The 22,835-nt window shown below is 34.4% G+C and overlaps 1 protein-coding gene across 1 annotated transcript in view; it reads left to right on the forward strand.

Moving 5' to 3' along the window:
• Positions 1 to 22,835, forward strand: part of Sgcz (sarcoglycan zeta) — a 356,632-nt gene that overhangs the window by 312,442 nt on the left and 21,355 nt on the right. The window contains exon 4 of the mRNA XM_048456621.3: positions 12,758 to 12,880. Within this exon, the coding sequence (XP_048312578.2) occupies positions 12,758 to 12,880 (123 nt within the window). The remainder of the gene's footprint in view (positions 1 to 12,757; positions 12,881 to 22,835) is intronic.

The following is a 22,835-nucleotide window of genomic DNA, read 5'->3' on the forward strand; positions in this document are numbered from 1 at the left end:
AAGCAACAAAGTCTATTTTGAAGACAGGGAGAGGGTGGACAGCTATGAGGGCATTTGTTACTATTGGAGGTGCGAAGCATTTAGTCACACTAGTTTTATTTTACCCTTACCTGGGTGAACTGTGGATGAAAGTTGTCACGGGTTCTAAAATTTTGAAAAAACATTATTGAATAATAAAAGGAAATATGTAGAAAAATTGAAATATTGGATTATAATAGAAAATGTTTTCTTTTGAATCTATAAAAGATATTATTTGGACATGTGAGCAAAAGGGCGGTGAAGACACTAAAAACAAAATGAAACATGGTAAATAACCAGGAAACTCAAAACTTGCAAATGCACCTCATAAGTTGTTTTAAAATAAAGTTAAATTGTATCCACAAGAACTCAGGTTACTGTTATCAACAGTATCAATTTTTCCTAAATACATAAACAGCTTCAACAAGTGTATCACATCTTACTCCTGTTTTAAAGATTGGGGTATAAAGATTTGAGCACTTTAAAATTCTTTTATGAACATTTTTAGATATTAAAAGTAATTGGAAACTATTTGAAATTCTGAAAAGTTTAAGAATATTGCTATATCATGGTTATAAAGAAAAAGTAAAGCTTAACCTTTAAATTTACATGTCCATAACTCTTAAATGTTTCACGAAATGAAAACAAGCAATCATTTTATACACAAGAGAAAAACAACAGGTTGATCTATTCATTCTAAGAGAAATAATTAAGTTAGGTTTTACATTTTAATATAGAAGACACATTATTTCCAAACATTTTTCATTAATAAATAGAAAGAAACACATTATTTTGTGTCACTATCTCCCCAAGCTTTGTATTAGCCAGACTGTTGAAAGAAAAATTCGCCTAGTGAAATGTTTAATTAAAAAAACCTCTCACCCTGTATAAATTTATAAACAGTTTCTTCATTAAATTCTCAAGTATTCTTTTCACAGCAGGTTCTTTCCTAGGCATCAGATGTAATTATGTATTAATGGACATTCTTTTGAATTCTATTTAATTATAATAAAAACTCACATCTAATATTCAAGCAGTAGAAACTGTTTCCTTTTGAAAATGATTTAGGTGAGAAGTTATCAAGAGGGCCTTGTATTAGGAAAGTATTGGCTCTTCATAAATGGTGTTGGAAAAGTCAAATATCCACATGCAAATAAAATACAAGCTTTCTTTAAACCGTATGCAAACCTCAAAGTAAAACACTGAAAATAAGAAGCAACAAGGAAAGAAACTCCATGTGGCACTAGAGCCCTAACACTAACATGACAATCCTATAATCCTATCACACCAAAAATAATTATAATCATCTTTGGGTTAATACTCAAAATCCCAAAAGTGACCTACAGGTGACCACAATCTACTTCTCTTAATTAAAATTTCAGTTTACTTATAAAGTTATTACAATGTATTTAGACTATGTTAGCACTTTCAGCATCTATAGCAAGGGCTCTTTGTTGATTACTGATATTTATTAATTTCCCTCGAGCTTTTTGAGATCAAGTTTATCAGATTGCTAAACTTTATTTGTTGGTTTAACAATCTACTTTTATCATTATTGATAATATGTCCCAATAGTTTCATTCTATTAAATGAACATCTACCCTCATCTTCATCATTAATTTATAATCTACATTTTTAGAATTGTATTTTGTTTCTAAATTTTTGTTTCATTTATTTTCTAACTCTAAACATAGCTGTTTGATCAGAAACTTTTTTAGTTTTTCTTTACTTTTAATATAATCTTTTGAGACCATCAATCTGACTGAAAGTACTAATTTAGTATAGTTTCTTACAATTTGTGGATAACAACACTTAACCATTGTTCATTTTGAAATATTTCACAATTTGCCATTATCATTTCTAAGCTTTCTCATGCACATTTTAAAACAAAATCCCTTTTCTTTTAAATATGACTTTTATATTCAAATTCTGCTGTTGAAAGATTTTGCGCTGTGGTTATATAAAATCTCTATGATTTCATTTTTGATCCCCCTCTTCCCCTTCCTCCTCCCTTTGCTATTTGTACTCCTGTTTAAACTTTTATTTCCTTCTATTTAAGAAACTAGAACTAGACCCCCAAGTCCCTCCATGGCAAGTATACACTCATCACTAACCTACAGCATTAATTATTTTGTATGCCTTTATTTGTTTTTTTTTATCTTGGTTTGTTAATTTGTTTATGAAGATTGATTGAGCTTTCTGAGAAGCCCAGGGAGGACTTGGACTTGTCATCTCTTAACTTAGCATCCCAGGGAACTGATATTAAAGGTTTTTACCACCAGTAACAAATAAAAGCTCCATAATTTCTGAAATAACTTAGTACTTAACTGGACACACATCTTTTCTCGACTATGGCTGCTATCATATTTGTTAGCTAGGAAAACAAGAAAGGACAGGAATAGAAAAGGGAAATGGAAGGGTGACGGAATAAAAAGAGGAATTGAATGAGCATACGATGGTCAATGTTCATTGTCAACTGGGTTGTGCTCTTGGAAACAAAACTGTGGGCGGGTCTATGAGAAAATCTAAAGATTACGTTAGTTGGCGGGAGGCAAAACTGAATTGTAGGAAGCACTTTTCCAAGGATCTGAATCTTTAACTGAATTAAAAAAAAGAAACTAAAGTAAAGGCTTTGTATTCAACTCTCCTTTCTTACTGGCTTCAGAAACGTTTATCCAGCTATACCATACTCCTGCCCTCAGAATTTAATCCTCATGATGTACATTAGCCCCCAACAGTGAGCTTAAATAAACCTCTTTGTGAGTTTACTTAAGAAAATAACTGAAAAGTATCTGAACGTGGGCTACTATGACCAAAGCACATTTCACATAAAATTATCACCTAGAAGCCTTTTATTCCACACAATCAATATATGCCAATATTTTATTTCAATTTGGAAGTGAAAAATGATTACAGATTTTGTTCCCAGCATCTGTTCTTCTGATTGACCACAGGAATCAAAGTACCTAAAAATCATTGCTGAAGTAAACCACTAAAATCTACCGGATCCTTTTTAATGGAAAAGTTTTAATCCAAACATCTACCTCATCATTTCTCTGGAGTCCAAAGAGGGTTTGGTGCCCTTTTGGGTACCATAATTTATGTTTTTCAAATGAAAGGATTTTAAGTATTCACGTAACCATCAGCGAATGCATTCACAACAAAATATCACAAAAACCTCAGAAGGGCAGTTTATTATTACTTAGCTGACAGAATAATAATGTCTTATAATTTCTTAAATTGTTTACCTTGAAGTTTGTTCTTATTTATTTACAAGTCCATTAGCTTCAACTCCATAAGTCATGTTTACAGGCTAAATAAACTTCAGAGAGAAGATAGAAACGTTTACAATCATTTAGATTAAGTAGCAATATAGATTGTTATGTGAAACCTAAAAACCCCAAAATATCAGTAAGCATGCATCAGTGTCTTCATTAAAATAGTTGAATGGCAATTTAAACACATTGTGAGTCATTTTATAGGGAAGAGAGCAATGCTCTGGTGACTGTTTCAAGAATACAGATTTCTGCCAGGAATGGTTTCTACGTAGGTTTTGTTTTATCAGACAAAGAAAATAAATACGTGCCTTACAAATAATCATCCTGATATTTACAATGAATTGTCAAGATGAATTTCAAAAATTAAGTAGAATAATTTTTTAATTTGGTATGATGTTTATAATTTGACTGATACCATAAGATTTCACGATTATTTGAATATATCTGCAATGTATACCTATCACAGCTAACTTAACAGCACTGCATATAGTTAGGAGAAACTATGCATTAAAATATAATAAGAAAATATTTATACCATATAATTTTTGAGAATGTTTGAGGTATAATAATGAAATAACCAATTAGGTTTACAATTGATATTCTGAGTCCCATTAATGCATTGAGTTCTAGGCCCTAGTCCTTCCCCCAGGAGTGTTTTACTTCAGAAGAAATACTTGCACAGGATTCTATCCAATTCTCCAGCTTTTACAATTTTTATATTAGCTCTTTGCTCATTTAAGGACTTCATATATGAGTACTGTATTTAGATCATTTTCTGCTTCTCTCTTTCTTTTTCTAATTACTCTCATGTTCCCCACTACCTTCCTCTCAAATTCATGGCCTCTTCTTCTTTAATTACTTTTATTACAGACATTCACATACATATTTAAATTTATGAAAGCAACCTGGTGACTTCATACAGTGTTGCCCATATGTATGCATGTTTATGTCTGACATTTTGCTTTTTTACATTCTTTCTGTTTTCTTTCCTTGTATTTTTCTTATATTTGAAAGAGATATAAAAGATTTATTATTCTCCTCTGTGAATAGCTGAGAAAGTAGCCACAGTGCAATGGCAGGAATCACCTAGTCTCGGCACTTCGTTGACTTGTTAGTCCCAGCAGCTTCTGTTGCCTACTGAAAATAAAAAGGAGAAAAAAAAAGTTTCCCTCCATCATATGCTGTGAGCGTCAATGCTAATGTGTAGGAGGCAGCTTCACAGGCATATGATATCCATTTGGATCTCCGCTGGTGTTTTTTTTTTTCCTGCCTCAGGCTTTTTGCCCTGGCTTTCAATACCAGACACGACATCTTTCCTGTTGTGTGCACATTAAATCCAATCACAAAACAGTTGGATGTAATCATAATAGCTGTGTCACAACTGAATTAACAGGCACACCATGCAAGTTATGTTGATAGTAGTGTATGCAGAGGTTGTGACCCAGAAGGGTGGGCAGTGACAGTTTTTTTTTGAAAACTCTACTTAATCTCAGGGATCTCTTGGAAAGAAAGGGGGGGCAGAATTGGATAGGATAATAGATTAGTATGAGTTTACTCACACTGATAATAATAGTGAGTAATAAAGTGAATATTTCTGAATTATCATTTATAGACAATTACATTGGTATAGATTCTTGTATATTGATACAAAGTTAAATTACATTGAATATTGTATGCATGAATGCTTCTACCTCTGCTTAAAATAATATATTAAAAATAATTTTAATAAAAATTAATATATATTTGCCATATTGCAATGTACATTTCTACCTCTGATCAAGATACTTATACATTGTTTATATTTTGAGGTCATTGTTCTCATTTGTTGCACAATTGTTTATTGTATAATATTCTAATATGAAGTCTTAGTTTTTAAGTTATAGAAATATTAAGGATTATAGATCAATAGTTATCTATGTTTGTCATATTTATATTTAGACTAAACAGGTTCTTTAGATACATAGAGATTATATTCTGCATATATAGGTAATCTTCAACCACATCAAAGAGCTGTAGAATATGACATTTAAATAACTTAGGGTTCTGTTGAAGTGAGACACAATTCCTCCTAATCTATTCCCGAGGGAGTGTTCAGCACCGAAGACACACCACTTGGAGCTTGTTTTCTTCTTGGCAAAGCTGGCCTTTTGACAAAGAAATGTCCATGCCTCAACCACTGACAAGATACATGATATTCAGAAGTGGATAAGCAGGACTCTCATATCTTGCCAAGACATGATAATATGGTATGGTTTTGCCTCTGAAAATGTTACATCAGTTATTCTAGTCCTTAGCCAAAGCTGGTCACTTCAACATTGCAAATGAGACTTTGGGTGATTGCCCAGGTAGCCAGTTGTCTCTGTCATTTGTTGTACATTTTTGGAAGTTGCTTGATTGTACTTCCTGCTTACTCAAGTAATATTATTTCCTTTCCCAGAACTTTGATGGGGTTGAAGACTAGATAGTTGTAGTTATTTTCCTCTCATGATTTATACAAGACTTAACCTAGTTAGGATAGGATAATTATTGAGCATATTTGTTCTTATTGCATATAATTTCGTATTAGGCTTACAACTTTTTTTTATTTAAACAAATGGGGGATGTGCTGTAGGAAGTCTTACAGCTAGTGGTTACCCGCCCACTGGGGTGTGGCCTCTTATACTATATATGCCGATATAGAGCATGTGTCCAACCTCTTTTCTGGCCTCTCTGCTCCAGTTACGGATTTCAGTTTCTGATCTCCACTCAAGCAGAGGATTCTGATTTGTGAGTCTACCCCTAAATAAATAGCTATCTATTTTTCAATTTTGAGCTAGTGTGGGATTACTTTTAAGTGTCCATCTTCATAGGCCCTTCTGACTTTACAAGCACCAGCCAGAGTGAGGTACCTATTTCCTTTTTGTTTGATTTCTTCAGATCTTAGAGCCGAGCCAAAGTAGTTGTGTATTTAATAATGGAGACATCATATGAGCAGCAGCTGTACAACTGTCATTCCTCCCTCCTTCCCTCCCTCCTTCCTTCCATCTTGTCTTCTTTCATCTTTTTCTTCTTTCTTTATTTTCTTTCTTTCTTTTTTCCTCTTTCCTTTCTTCCTTTCTTTCTTCCTTCCTTCCTTCCTTCCTTTCTTTTTTCTTTCTTCCTCTCTGTCTTTTCTTCCTCCCTTGTTTCTTTCCATTCTTACTTTCGTTTATTGTGTTTCTTTGTGTGAGGACAGGGTAGTGTGTAGCCCATTCATTGACTAACCTAGTGGCTGTAGATGGCTGTGGGGGACAAAAAAAACCCAGGATTTTCATGGTGTAATTGCAAATTCAAAGCATAGCAAACGTGAAACAGTTTTCAAAATCCAATTCTACAAAACTGAGATGCCAGCTTAGAGAAATGTAAGAAATGGGTGGTATAAGAATTGGCAGAAGGGAGTGGTCTTAAGGTTCCTGGTCATGGGACATTCTTGTCTTCTGTGTCTGGTACTATCTTTATGCTCTTCTAACTTAGACCCCACTACAAATTATCTATGCAAATTTTTGTCTAATATATATCCAAAGTCTTGAGGTTGTCCCTCCTTCTTATCCTAGGCTCAGTAATCTTTCAGACTGCTTGTAACTTCACAATCCCTGGAGCTCTGAGAGAGGCAGGCACCAGTTGTCTGCTAGGGAAGAGAGGGGTCAATGTCTCCTTCATATTTCTGATGATATGAATTCAGAAATAATTTTCTAAATGAATTATAAATATGGACCATAGCAACTTATTTCTTACGATGACCTAAACTCCTGATATTTCTGCTTTAATATCCATATAATACTTCTGCTTCCATATCCCATCCTGAAATTACGAATATAAAACCCGTGCCCAACACTGTGATAGTCTTCATTATATATGAATCCTGTGAAGTAACACATGCCTAGTACTGAGATTTCCACACAACAACCTTGTGATTACTGACATGCCATTTTCACCTATGTGATTCAAACTCAGACGGTATGAGGCTCTAAATTAAGTAAGCCCCCAAACATGCGCATACACAGGGAGACAGGGGAGACAGAGACAGAAAAGGGGACAGAGAGATACACATAAAATTAACAATTATTAAATTCTTAATTTAATTAAATTTTAATGTAATTAAAATCTAAATGTATAATTAACACAAGAAATAAAAATATGTTCATGCTTTATGACTAAAAAAGCATTTGAAAAGCACACAGCACACATACATAACAAACTGAAAGAAAAGAATGATGAGAACCATTTTCATCAGAGGACAAAATGTTAATTCATTATGTTTAAATAAACAGATTTTAAAATATTAATGAACTAAAAAAGATGCCCTACATCTAAGCTCTAAATCATAAAAAATATACGGTTGAAAAACGGATCTAGGTTATTCTGCAGAATAAAGTTTTCTCAGCAGCAAGGATGGAGAGACTCGCGCTTAAGGAAAGGTGGCAATAAGGATCTCAATAATGTTGGTAGTAGCAGCTATTTCCTCCAATGGGAGCTACGTAAAATTATTTGCAAACTTTTACATGCATAATTTTTAGGTAATTTAAGATTTATCTATTTTTATTTTATATGTATAAAGGTTTTGCTGCTTTGTAAATACTCTCTGTGTGTCTGCAGTGCCCATGGAGGCCAGGCGATGGCATAAGATCCCCTAGAACTCAAGTTACAGATTGGTGCTAGTCACCTTTAGGTATTGGGAACCAAATAACATTCCTCTGCATGAGCAGCAAATGCTCTTAACAACCCACCTCACCAGTCCACTTCCTAGTTGATTTTAAAATAAAAATAGAGAACAAGAGGTGTGAAGAATAAATTATAGGTAAGGAAGTGGTGCAAATGGTGGCAAATATTGGCCTTCATCACAACTAAAAAGTAAGCCTAAACTGGGGAATACCTAACTACATGCTGACTGTTGGTTTAGAGAAAGGCTGATGGGTGTTATTAGAAAGAAAGACAGAAGCATAAAGGTAACCCCCTAAATTTGAGTATTCCCATTGCTATATTAGTTTCTGGAAGTCAAATAGCAGCCATGGCCTTAATCCATTGGTCAGCAGATGTAGGGAGGAGGGATAAACATGACTCTCACAGGACCCCAGGAGAACCACAAATGCTGAAGACATCAGAATCTGGAGAAGAGAACCATCAAGCCTGGCTTGAGGTTGCTCTTCTTTGTTTTCTAATGTATCTTCCCCTGTGGCAGATGTTCCTAGTACACATTTCATATGTAAATTTTTAAGGTCATTCATTTTATAAAACAAAATAAAGTCTAACATATACTGATAACAAAATAAAGTCTAACATATACTGATAAATATGTGTGCTTGAACATTTATTTTCATTTTATGTTCAGAAAAATACACACACACACACATACACACATATATACTTTTGTATATACAGTGTTAGTGTATGAACATGTGTGTGTGTGCATGTGTGTGTGTGCACCCGCACACTCATATGGCAAAGTGCTTATTGAGGAACAGATAGTGTCAATTAGTCCTTAATTGAACCTTTCCTCATGGCAGCTGGTTCTTTCTCAGCTCCTTCCCCTTATTCTTGGAATGGTTGGGCATCCCCACCCTCTTGATTATCATGATGGCAGGATTGTACCTGTAAACCACAGGCAGTTCCACAGTGTACTACTCCCAGAGCTCAAAGCAACTTTCTCGCATCACATCACACATGAACTTGGCAGGTTCGTTAATGCTGTCTCTGAGCCAGCTTGATGGCATTCATTTTCATCTTGTGGCCCTTTTGAGACCTGTAGCTATAAGGTACTGCAAAGCCATGGCTGTTGGTCTCCAATGGTGACTGCAACTGTTTTGGTCTTTAGAATTTATTTGTATACCTCAAAATAATTTGGCTGCTATGATTTTGCTTATAGATTTCATCTGTACACATAGTAACTTTAAAACTATTTAAATAGTTTTAATTTCTGAATGAAGAATTATGAATAAGAATTTCTAATCTCTTAAAGATATCCAGGGACATGAACCTGTTGAACACATATAAAACTAAATCTCAAAGGATGCAATGAGAGATCATACAGTGTTTGAGAAAGACACATTGAGATATACAGAAATAACCACTGAAATTTCTCCTTAGTTTTCTTTGATTCAGTCTTGAAGGGAACCTAGAAATCTCTTGCAACTGTATTATTTAATCACCCATAGATGTTCTTATCAAAGAAAAATTTCTAGTTTTAGTATTTTTTAATTGAATGTAGAAAATGCAAATACAGTCTTTTTCTACCTACTGCAATCACACTTTTGGACAACTTGACCTTGCCTTAAAAAAAAATACTAGATGCAAGCAAATGATAAAAGAAAAACAAAAATAATACTAAGTTCAGTATTATAATGCTTAATATTTTAATATTACACATTGATAGTCCCAATTACTGCTTGTGTCTCCAATTGTATAATTTTGCTTTTTATTCATTTGTAGAAAAGAAAAGGAATGCATGTAAATGTGATGCTATATAATTATTTTCTGATATAAAACATTTATTTACTATCAAGTCATTGCTAATTGCTTGCAATTCTGCCATCTGTAATTATGCTAATATGGTGAATAAAGTGTACTCTGAAGCATTAATTTTATATCTGTTTTTCAATTGGATGATTTTTGCATGCATTAATTTATAACTTAGATGCATCTCATCTATTCTGCATGCATAAATATTGTGCAATTTGCTTATTTGGCTTTGCTCATTTAATGTTAATGAATTAAAATTTCAACTTCCTTTTCCAGAGCCAGGCACTAACCTAATAAAGTCTCTAATAGCTTATTTCTAATAGTTTATTTGCAATAGCTTATGTGACATGCGATATAATATTTTAATATTAGTATAGTCTCCTCTGAATAAAGACATTAATCACTATTCCTAGGAAATTCTTACTAATCTGTGAGAGCATATAATGTCTTCATATGTGTGCAGTTATCTAGTATATGTCTCTATCATTAAATATAACTTGTTAATCAATTTATCTCAGCAATTGTGTATATCTGAAGATGATAATATGGCATATTGTGAAGGTTTTATGTGTAGAAGATCTACAATACCTCTCAGATCATTGAGCCTCAATGTGTACCTGTTGCAAGGAGCCACTTGTACCCAAGTCTCTTGGAAACTGATTTAAACACAGGGATATGTAAACCTAAAAGTCAAATATGTCAACACACTGTCCTCAGTGTTTTGACTATCTCTTAGTTGAGTTACTAAGTATCAATGGTTGAAGGCAAACATACAAGGTTAGACTATAATTAAATAACAAAACATTCAAATGAATACTAATTTCTGAAATAATATTCACAAAATCAAGATGATGTCCATGGACAGTAAGTCTTCAATATTTACCTCAGTATTGTCTTTAAATTGTATAAGAAAACATCTTTGATTTTAAAAAAGATAAATGATTTTAATTGATTGTGGTTTTCCATGTGTTGCAAAGATAAGTTTTCTTAAAGAGAGGTGAAAATTACATTGTCTATGAGTATAAGTACAAAAGTTCATAGTTGTTGTTAGTGATTATGATTGGTAGGTAAATTGTGCTTATAGATACTCTTCTAACTACCATGAAATCACTATCAGTGAGTAGTTAGCTCAGTGCCAGTACCAGTGTTGCACAATTAATGAAGCTCTGAGACTGATATTGTGGTTCAGCCTGAAGACCCGAAAAGCAAAGCAGCCAGGCACTTGCTCTTACCTCTGCCTCAGTCTGAAATCCTGCCTTCCGGAATGTCAAAATGAGAGTGAGAATGAGAGCTGTCTCCTCTCGTTTTATAATCCTCTCTAGGGATTGGATTAAAGTTGTGCACCACTGGAATTAAAGACTTGCACCGCCCGATTTCTATGGCAACTACTATGACTACTGGGGTTAAAGGTGTATCACCACTGCCAGGACTATAAGGCTGATCAGTGGGGCTGTTTTACTCTCTGATCTTCAGACAAGTTTTGTGTATTAAAATACAAATAAAATGCCACTAAATACTGGGAATGGTTTCACTTCTATTAAATGCATCTTATTTCAACTAGAGACCTAATGATTAGCTCTAAGGTATGTATGTCACTACTATACCCTTAGGGTTATACTGTTATGATATTAGATGGTGTGCCTCATAGGCATCGTAGCTGGTTAGGACTACTGCTTCTCTCTCTCCTTTGGCAGCTTGGTACCTTTGGGTACAATGAAAACTAGTCCTCAGAGAGGCAGTATTCAGGACAGTTCCAACTCAAAGATCTAGGTGCCTGTTTATCAAGTATACAGTGTCCACAACAACAGAGAATTACCATCTATCTCTGAGTTTAAACAAAGTCAAGAGCAATAGGTTGTTTTGGGAAAGATCAGGTGACAAAACTGTAGGAGTCAGAAGATGAGGGAGTTTCTGTAAGACTGTGTCTCATTGCAATATCAGAAACTACACTCATAAAGTCTCACTGACATGACTACCCATACATGAGCTGAACAAGAACTACACAAAGGGAAAAGGCAACATGGATAAGAAAAGCCCATGAGGCCTCATTACAAAGAATTACCGGCAGTTAAGGAAAGCTGGGAGTGGAAGAGGGATTAACTCCTCAATTGTTTTCAGTGCTAAATGGTCTTCCATGAAAATATATATATGAGTAACATCATGCAGACTGAACAGGTTATATTTAAGAATATATGTATGTAAATACACACATGTGTATGTATAAATATATATTTATGAATAAATATAATATATAGTAATATTATATTATTTAAAAGAGGCAATGAATGTGAAGAAGAGTGGGGAGGGGCATATGGGAAGGATCCCTGTTTCTACTTTAAATTATACTTTGGAGCAGTTAAGCTGTTTACTTTAGAGTAGTTAAGTTGCTTAAATTTTTAGTAAAAAATGTGGAAAATTAATTATCAAAAATAGATTATAGAAAACAAATTAATTGCAAGAGTGATTTTAAAATGGCTTTAAATTCATTGGCATTAAAGGGTAAGAAGATATCTACACTAAAATCTATGAAATGTGGAATAATTTAAGATTCACAAAGGATTGGTTCTTTGGAATAATCTGAGTTCTATAGTCTGCACTTCAAAGAGATGTGAATCATTTGGGCTCCATTTATTGAGCATCTACCTCTCACTTGCCAGGTGAAATGAATGGCAAATCTTCATCTCCAGTAAATATCAAAGTAGGCATTGCCTGCCTTGTGGATACATCAGGTGTTTATATCTGGCTAAGCACACACCCTATATTAGAATACCCTGGAACATTTAGAAGTAATGCATATGATCATTTAATCTAGCCTGTAAATAGTCAGTGAAAAGGATGAGAGCTTAAAAATGTTCATTCTGATATAAAACATGCAGCCGAGATGCAGGAGATGAATGCTATGTGTATTGTTATCTTTTATAAACATCATGTATGCTAATGGTGTTCTGCACCCCAGCTTGATTTTGAAACCTTTCCTCTGACTTCAGGAGCAGAGGCAGTGGAGGCACAGTGTAAAAGATTTGAAGTGCGAGCAAGTGAAGATGGCAGGGTGCTGTTTTCTGCAGATGAAGACGAGATAACCATCGGGGCTGAGAAACTAAAGGTCACAGGTACTGTAATGGAGATCTTTCAATGTTGTTTACTCAATAAAAGCAAACAAAATTCCACAGGAGTTTCTTTACATAATTTCTGGCTTCCTTCCCAAAATCCTAGTTGCCAATATAATGATATATTTACTTTTCAAATAACTACAAATAAAGTCATTAATTGTGGTTGGAGAACAGAGTCTCAATATTAATTAAAAATTTTAATCAATATATAAAATGTAAGGTCGTATCACTCAAATCAACTAAAAAATACTGAGTTAGGTGTCATAAAAATACGAGTAAAAGTGACAGATCTGAAGATGTTATGTCTATTGTCCTGTTTCCCAGAAGAGACAACCCTTCTTGTATATGGCTTCTCTGCCTGCTTAGCTTATACAACATTTTTGGATATCTAACACACACACACATATATTCCAACACACAGAGAAACAGACACATAAAAATTCCTGTTAAATCCTTCCTTCTTTACCAGACTACCATGTATTAACTTCAGAACAGCGTTATTCTTGCTTGCAACACTCCTACAATGGAAATATCAAAGACAAATATAGCTTATAATTTCACATGCATAGGAGAGATAATTGGATCGAGCATAGAACACAATGTGAAGGCAAGGGATTGGCAGGTCCCCTCACATATACTTTAAAGCGGTACTCCATTCTTTTGACAAATAACACTACAAAGAGACACTGACTCCAGGGTGCTCCATATAAATTAGGTAACTATTCTGACAAGACTTCAAAGTATGTGTGACAAAAGATCTCTATGAATTGTAAATTGGTGCCATGAAAGTTTTCTTATTCAAGCAATATCCATAGGAATTAAAATTAAGATGAAATCTTTCTCACTTTCTTTCACTTTATGAATAATGACATGTTTGATGAACTCTTGTTTCAGAAGGAAGTGGATGATTTACACAGGGGATATATCTGAGACAAAATCACTATAGATCTGAGACAAAATCATGGTGCTTATAGGTTTTAACATATTTGTAGTTAGCTTATTTAGAGTATAGATGTGTATACACTGGAGGTCAAACCCTAACCTGAACATGACTGCGTTAGCTTTCCATTGCAGCCACAAAATAGTAGATGACCAGACAATTTAACTAACTAACCATCAACGATTTGAGAGAGGCAAAGAATTTGGAGAGTTGTTTCAGAGTTTTGGCAGCCCATTTGAACTGCTTCTTAGTTTTAAGCCAGAGTTCTTGTTGAGCCTCCAAGCAGAAAGAATGTAACATGAAGGTCCTGCTCAGTCCAAATGAGAAACAAGTTGCTCTTGAATGGACTAGCTTTGCGTGGTAGTAATTTGCTTAAAGTGACTAAAATGTGTATCTGTTCTTAATATTCTTTGACATTCCTTGATAAAAGGGAGTGTTAGACTCTAGTTCAAATATAAAACCTTTAAAACTCTGTTTGTTTTGTATTTCCGACTATGAACTCAAGATATCACCTAATGCAATTATCTTCTCAAGCCCAGTAAGCACATAAAGGACCTAAACCTTTCAACACAGCAGACTCAAATCCGGTGCTTTCAGGCTGCTTCCATCAACCACAATCAGCACTTTCATTTGTAGCCCACATACAATAGGAGCCTGGCAAACAAAGGAAGGTAAACGATGAGTCCGACTTCGGAAGGTGAAAATCCTCAAGTCGGAGGAAAACTATTAATTGGACGCAGACACCTGTTTCGTGTTGGCAGAAAGCAGACAGTAGAGAAATGAGTGAGGACAAAGTATCTCTCGCTCTCTCTGTTCTCCAAGTGGCAGCGATTAAATGTGGCAGTCTGTAAGAAGAGAGAAATGCAACCGCATGTTCCCGATGCCCTCCTGTTTGCTGGAAAGTCAAGAGCGTCTCACCCCTGTGTGTTTCTAATGGAATGATTGGAAAGATAGACAGGTCCCCGCGCTTGTTTGACAACACAAGAAAGAATTTTCTGAGGAACTGTCTTTAAAATTAAACAGTGTGCTGCTGGGCTGGAATCAATATTTCCTGGTTTGCTTTCATTATCTGGCTTCTACTTCCCCGTTCTTGTCTATTACGTTAGCCCACTGTGATAAGGTCAGCTTCACTACCAGCCCTTTCTAAAGCAAGGCTTTTGTTCCTCGGAGCTGTCCAAATGCTGAGAACGTGGTACCTCTCAGACCCCTGGAAAAAGCAGTTTATCTGAAAAGCTGCGGGAGTACCGACTAAATCAGGTGCAAAGAGAAGTGGTGCGTGGTCAATTAATTTCCTCTAGTGACACATTAGAGGTTTAGACACTTGACATGATCACTCAACTCAGCTTTCCAGTTGTTTCTTAAACTTCCTGGTAATGGAGACTTCAGGGACACTTCACAATGCCCTATAAATTTTGAAATGGAAATTGAGTTCCAGTTTTGAAGTACATATGCAAGTCACAGCCATTATCACAAATAAACTATTTTGTCGGAGGTCTTTGCTACCAGACATTTCTGTGGTATATTTTTATCCAGGGTTTCGAGGAAATGTTTCCTATTTTTATTCTGTTAAAGCAAATATTGAAAATGCATCTGCCTAATGTAAAGCTTGAAAACATTCATAATGAAAGGCAATGTGAATTCAGACAGAAAACTACTGGCAGCTAAGGAATGCTGGGAATGTGATAGTCTACTCCAGGAAAGACCTGTCTCCTCAGATTATTTATAAGCCCTGAAATCATATGCATACTAAAGACTTTATAATTGTGAGCAGGTTGTATTTATATATATATAACAGGTATACATATACATGCATATGTGTACATGAACACACATATATTGCATTATGTTGATATATATTAATTTATTCATATGTATTATGTTATTACAGATTGTCAATTCAACAATTAAAATAATAGAGACCATGAATTTAAGAGAAAGCATAGAGCAAAGAGAGATTCATGGGGTGTGTTGGAGGGAGGAAAGGGAAGAGGGAATTTACATAGTTGAATCTTAATTTCAAATTTTAAAACTATAAATTGTTAAAAAAGGAACTTCTCTGTTCAGTAGAGTGAACAGATTCCATTTGATGCTCAAAGTTCCTTTATGTGCTAGACGAGGGAAATTCTTTGAGATATATTAACTCTGCTGTAACATAAATAAATTGTCTCATTCTTAGGCATCACACTTTTAGCGGGCATTGTTACAATACCTTTCTTTCCTTGCCTGCTGTGGATACGAGGATGATAGCCATGGATCCTAGAAGTTACCACTGCTGTTTACACATCTGGATCCTGTCTACAGGCAGAGTGTTTTCAACCTCTTTCTTAATGTGGGCTTCTTTTGCTTCTCTTCTGTTAAACTTTTCTCATTTCTTTGTCTTCCATCAGCCGGAAAATAAAGCCTTTTAATGATTCATATGATGATATCATAATTAAGTTTCTATTGTTGTGATAAAACACTACAACCAAAAACAACTTGAGGAGATAGCTTTGCTTCATTTTGTACTCCATCATCCAGAGAAGTTGGGGCAGAAACTCTAGGCAAGAGCTGATGCAGAAGCAGTGAAAAAATGATGCTTATTAGCTTACCCTCCAAGGTTTGCTCAACTTGTTTACTTTTTTTATAGCACCCAGAGTCGCCAAACCAGAATTAGCACCATCCATAGTGGCCTAGAACCTACCACCTTGATCTTTAACCAAGAATATACATCACACACTACCCACATGCCTTTCTTTTGGGGATATTCTCCTAAATGAGGTTCCTCCTTCTAAAATGACTCTAACTTGTATTAGGTTGACCTAAAATTAGGCAGAACAAATGGTGCTTGTTATACTGTGCTATTCTGTTTATATTCTCAGATACCTGGACATTCAGAAAATACTCCTAGTTCACTGATGAAATATGTGAATTACATATACCAAGCCTCATTTCTCATAAAACATAACACATATAATACATTATCTGCATATTCACAAAAGACACAAGACATGATCTCCTTGGGCTGCTGTGCCATAGTTACTGTTACTCTGCCTGAGACGCTGGGGAAAGCTTGATTTTTTTTCAGGCCCAGTTTTCTTCTTTTAAGTAGTATTTTTATTAATATTTAATATGTATGGTTTGTATAAAGAAAAGAGACATAAAAATAAATTAAGACAAATTCTGGATCAAATTTGTATCTTGCAGATGCAATTTCTACTAAAATTATAATTTTGAATGTCACTGCAATTCATCTGTAAACAAAATCATCTGTAAACAAAGCCTTAGGTAAACAAAGCCTTAGGACAATTTCTTAGTGAACAATGAGAGAGGGTTCAGCCTATTATGAGTGGGGCGATCGCTGGATGAGTGACCCTGGGTCTTATAAGAGAAAAGGCTGAGGATGCCATGGGGGACAAGCCAGTAAAGTCTCAGCCCTTCATGGCCTCTGTATCAGCCCCTGCCTCCAGGTTCCTGCTTTGTCTGAGTTCTTGTCCTAACTTCCTTCAGTAATGAACGGTGATATGAAAGTATAAGTTCAATAAACCCTTTCCTTCCAAAGTTGTGATGGTCATTGTGTTTCACTATAGCAATAGTAAATCTAACCAAGACACCATGTGCTCTAGCATGGGTGAAGTCTATAAAAAGAGGATGTATGGAAAAAATATTTTTGTAACAGTACTGCATAGAAATATCTTTATCACTTATATAACCCATTTATGTAATTTTAAAACTGATTTTGTGTATCTCTGTAACATAAACAATTGCATCTAAACTCTACTGAATCCTAAGAGTTTTGGTAAAACATTATCAAAGGCCAAAAAAAAATTAAAACGCCATTTCTACCATTCAAAAGAAAAAAAGACCTAGTAGAGGCTAAAGAGATGACTTAGTGGGTTAATGCTGCTCTACCATAGAACATGAGTTTTATTTCCAACATTAACATAGTGACTCACAACTGCCTGAAACTATAGTCTCAAAGGATTTATCGCCATCTTCTGGCCTTTTCTGTCCTCTTTGAACAACTGCTCAACCATGGAGTACAGAGATAATCATACATAAAAACCTAATACATAATACAAAAAGACATAATCATACATAAAATGAATAAATTTAGGATATTTTAAGTGATTTAATAATATTAAAATCCTAAAACAAAAATAAAATTAATGGGTTGAGTTTCAATATTTCTTATTAGACAATACCAACCTTTGGGTGGTCCTTAAATGAGGTCTTTCCTTCAAGTCTTATCAAAGCTATCACACCCCCACACGCAGTCACATAAAACATTTCCATTAGAGTTATAGAGAAGTAAAATATTTGTTGTAAGATGAAGGGCTGGCTTGTTTGGAATTTTGTCCCACCCGGTCCCCCCAGCTGTTTAGGTAAACCCCAACAAGCAGGCCCGGCCTTTTCATGCTACAATTTGTGTTTTCCTTTTATTATAAGATTGTCAGAAATCCTTTATATATTACATATTTTAAAAAAAAAAACCTTCAAGAAATGTTTTTTAACCTAATGAAATGAAACTTGAAGAGATAGGTTCCCTTTATTTAAAAATTATATTACAATGTCTCCTGCATCAAATGTCAGTAATATTATACAAGATGCATATCTTTATATTTCTGTCACTTAAAATTTCACTGTAATGCAGTACCTTCAAAATTATTGATGTTTTCTATCACTTAAGAAATGCACAGATATTTATTCTAAAGAGGAATTTAAATGACCAGGTACCATGAAGCACTAATTTTTATTTGAAACTGATACTAATTGTTTTACTAATCAGACACTATGACAAGAGTTGGTATTTGTGAAATAACAAATGTTATTGGCCACAAGTCTTTAACAATAACCTTTTCCTAGAAAATGCACAAAATGTAGGTATAACCAACATACTAATTAAATGATGATACTCACTGATAGTGAAAGAGCTTACACACAACTTGAAAATCCATCTCAGTTTTCTTACATTACTGGAAAACACTAAATAATACTTTTAAAGAATTAAAAGGATATTTTAACTCTGACTCATTAAGAGCTAGACATCAGAGCTATTTAAAAGTTAAACTGTAGTAATGATTATACATGACTGTAAAAGGCATTCCTGGTGCCCTGATATCATGTCTACTGTGTGGAGTAATATTGGAAAAAGGTGGACCACAGTAGGGTCAGGTTAGACAGTGATGAAGGGTTCAAACATCCTGGTTCCCAGGTGCCTTCATACTGGAGATGCAATGCTTTCTGGTACAGTAACTCTGAACGTAATTACCATCTCAAGCATCAGCTCCTCATCTTTAAGATGTGAGAGTAATGAATGATAACACCTTGCTGGATATTCTGAGTTTGATTAATTACTTTGAAGTAACGTGAGCTGGTCCATGTTAGCATGATGCCTGGCACATGGTAATGGAGCGGCAAATATTGCAGGTTACTATGGATATTAGTGAGTAGATAAGCATCATGATGTTATGTGTTAGTGAAATGAATTTTGCTCTTAAAGAATTTTTTGTGAAGACATTTTACACTTCTTTATTATTTTATTCTCCCCCTTCTTTCTCTAAACTGCATGTCACTATATCAAACAATTTTGACCATTTAATATGTGTCATATCAAATTCAAGGTAATAAAAGTCATTTGTTAGGTGTTTCAAAGTACTTAAATGAAAAACAGTAGAATAAGAAAAAAGTTTCGAAAACATATTGCACAGCAAATTATTTAAAAGGTAGAACTTTATCACAATTAAATTGATATCATATGATCTAATTCAGAACTTGAGGATCAGTTTTACAGTTGATGAGAATACTTATTTGCAGTAATTTATTGATTCCTTGGTACAGAGAGTGTTTTTTTAGCGTTGTTTCTCATCATATCTCAGGTTAAGCTGCTTCCAGGAATTCAATATTGTACTGAGTGGCAGACAGAGGGAACTAGATCTGTGTCTCCTTGATTATTGCCCACTCAGGTTTCTAATGTATTTTATCTTTGTCGGTATTCATCTGTTTATGCAATACATTCAGACCAAGAATAAGCATTTCTGCAACAGGATTGAGACCGTTAAGATATAACTGACTTACTGACCAGATCTTCTGGTAAAATTAGAAGTGAAGAAACATGAGCGTGCTATGAGTTGAACTATACTACTAAATCACAGAGAGCCCTGAGCAGAACCTCCATGCCTTGAAGTGGCTATGAACGCTGAATTCTTGGCAATAGCTAATGAATGGCAACAGAAGGGATGATTTTAGTTTGCAATTTCTAAGGTCTGTTGCCTTTTGAGAAAGGCTTCATTTTAGCCTTGGATCAACTGAACCCCCATAATCCTGCTGACTACTGTCCTGGAATAGACTCGCTACGGCATGTGGAAATGAATTTTCATCCTAACTTCAGCTGAACACATCTGCATGAACTCACTTTGTGTCAATTGAAAAGCTCTCCGGGATCATGATTTTGTCACTAATAAGCAGTGCAGTGTTTCGTTTCCTACAAAAGATGGAAGGGAGGCAGAGGGGACGAGGGAAAAAAGAGAAACGAAAAATATAGAACTTGGAGTGAATTGTGTGTATGTTTTGCAATTACTAATTGGTTGTCTTAGTTCCCTGTTGCTAATATTTCAATTTCTTTTTCATGTAACTGTTTTTTATATTTAATTTTAGAAGACAGAAGCTTGGAACATTTTTCACCATCTTCAAATTACGTATTGGCTAAATGGTACTGGCTTCCTGAAAAAAATCATACCTTTTCTTTTCCAGTTTCTAAATTCCTACTCCAAGTTTTCTAGCATTTGTGCCTTTATTTTCTTTTCCTTTACGTTTTTGTGAAAGTTTGTATACAATATATTTTATTATATTCTTCTCCCTTCCCTACCTCCATATCCACCCTACCTCAAGTTCTCTCTCTGTCTCTTCTGTGTGTGGGGCGGGGAGGATGTGTATGTGAAGAAACAACAAAACACAAGAAAAGAAAATCAAACAAACAGTAAAAGTTAAGAGAAAAATTTTGAACCAAACGAAAAAATACAAACACAGAATTGGAGTTCATATTGTTCAACTTTGCCTAAGCATGTGGCCTGTATGGGGTATGGATGACATGGTCATTTGTGATTTTATAATATCATAGAGCATGAGAACATTGTTCTCAATGTTTCCCTTGCATTGTTTGTTTTGAAAGTGACCGATTTAAAATGTTTGTGAAACTATTCAAAAAACATACTAATAGATTTTTTAAAAAAAACTAAAACATAAGGTTTCATTACAAATCACTTTTAGAATAACATTTATTTTCAGTTATTCATTTATTTCATGTTATCAACGTAGGTTCTTTTTAAATTTTTGTTGTAGAAGCCCAAATCACTATGCTTTTGATTTATTTTGATTTTTCCTGACTACAATGTGCTTAATAAGGAAACAGCACTGCACAAAGTTGAAATGAAGTGGTTATTCTAACCAAAAGAAAAGGTCATGCCATATTTTATTCAGTGTGGTTAGTTGAGATACCACTACCTCTAAGAAAAACATTTTAGTATGTCACCGGTAGGTTAGAGCACACTGGACATTTTACTGTTAATGATTCTGTTGGGTAAACATCCCTATTTACCTTTGGACACATCACATGACCTTGAACATTGAATTGTCTCTTGCTAATAAAAGTTGTACAAGAAACCAAGATTTTCTCTTATAAGACTTTGGAGCTTATTTGTTATATAAAACATGCCAAATATTAAAGTTTTAAGTGATTATTTTATATTTTTGATATTATAATATAATGTTCTTCATCAATAAATTACTAATATGAATTTTCTTAATTGATTTTCTAATGTTAAAACAAATTTATATTCTTGTGGTATTTTTTGAAGAATTGGCTCCTGTTTCCAGCATGATAACATTTTGATGAGACTGCTACCTGTTCTTTGAATAAACATAAGCCCTTAAATTTTTTTCTTATGTTGTTCTGTCTGGATTTAATATAGGAATATACCTAAGTTATTGGAGTTCTAGATTTCTTAATATATTGGGATATTGGCAGAATATATATGTGTGTGTATATATATGTGTGTATGTGTGTGATAGAATATGTGTGTGTGTGTGTGTGTGTGTGTGTGTGTGTATAGAGAGAGGGGGAGAGAGAAAATATATATGTGTGTATTACAATTTCAGGTAATTATAAAATTATATAAGAAATTTAGGTTTTATCAAAAACCTTAGGGTTAATTGTCTGTCCTCCTTCCGTCTCCTATGTCGACCTTCCTTGCTCTTTCCCAATGGGAACCCCATTTTACAGGCCCCCATTTCATATCCTCTCTACCCCGATAGTCTTCTCCTAACCTTCACCCCCAGTGTCCCTTTCATTAAGGGAGAATGACTTTTATATTAGAGAAGCTCATTTAAGTAGAGCTAAATTAACAAGGTTAATATAGTTCTAGTATGATTATCCATCAAGTGCCCAATATAATGTAGTTTCTCTCCATTTGTAGGAGTAAAGCAATCCCACTTTAGAGAAAAGAGTATGAGGCAAGTTACAGTATTCATGTTTTGAATCGTTTACAAACACATACCTACTGCAATTGTAATATATTAAAGGTGCCTGAAAATTTGTGTTGTCCAGAACCTAATGTTGTGTATGACAGCCAGTCTTTAACTACTGTTACAATTATTACAGAAAGAGGGTTAAAAAGCTAGAACCTCCTGTTCGTCTTACTTCCTTTGTCTTAAGACTCTTGAGTCCTTAAGGACAAGCATCTACTGGGTATTGTAATTGTACTTTCTTCTTTGCCTCCATTCAAAAAAGAAACAAACAAACAAAAATACATGGTCATTACCATTTTAATTGAAAACCTAAAAACCTAGCAATTCCTCTTGGCAAACATGAGCACAAATACAAATATTGAGACATTTCCTATGTTGTTAAAGTTCCAAGGTGAGAACTGAGGTGTTCCAACTTTTCTCTTCCACTTAGCCATATGTCTCCTTGTCACGGTCACTACTATTTTACTGTATAACTCTTCTGTTTGTACTTGGCAAAGGACTTCTGTGAAAATA

The sequence above is a fragment of the Myodes glareolus genome, chromosome 23 (genome assembly GCF_982192425.1).
Source record: "Myodes glareolus chromosome 23, mMyoGla1.1, whole genome shotgun sequence".
In the NCBI taxonomy this organism is placed as follows: domain Eukaryota; kingdom Metazoa; phylum Chordata; class Mammalia; order Rodentia; family Cricetidae; genus Myodes; species Myodes glareolus.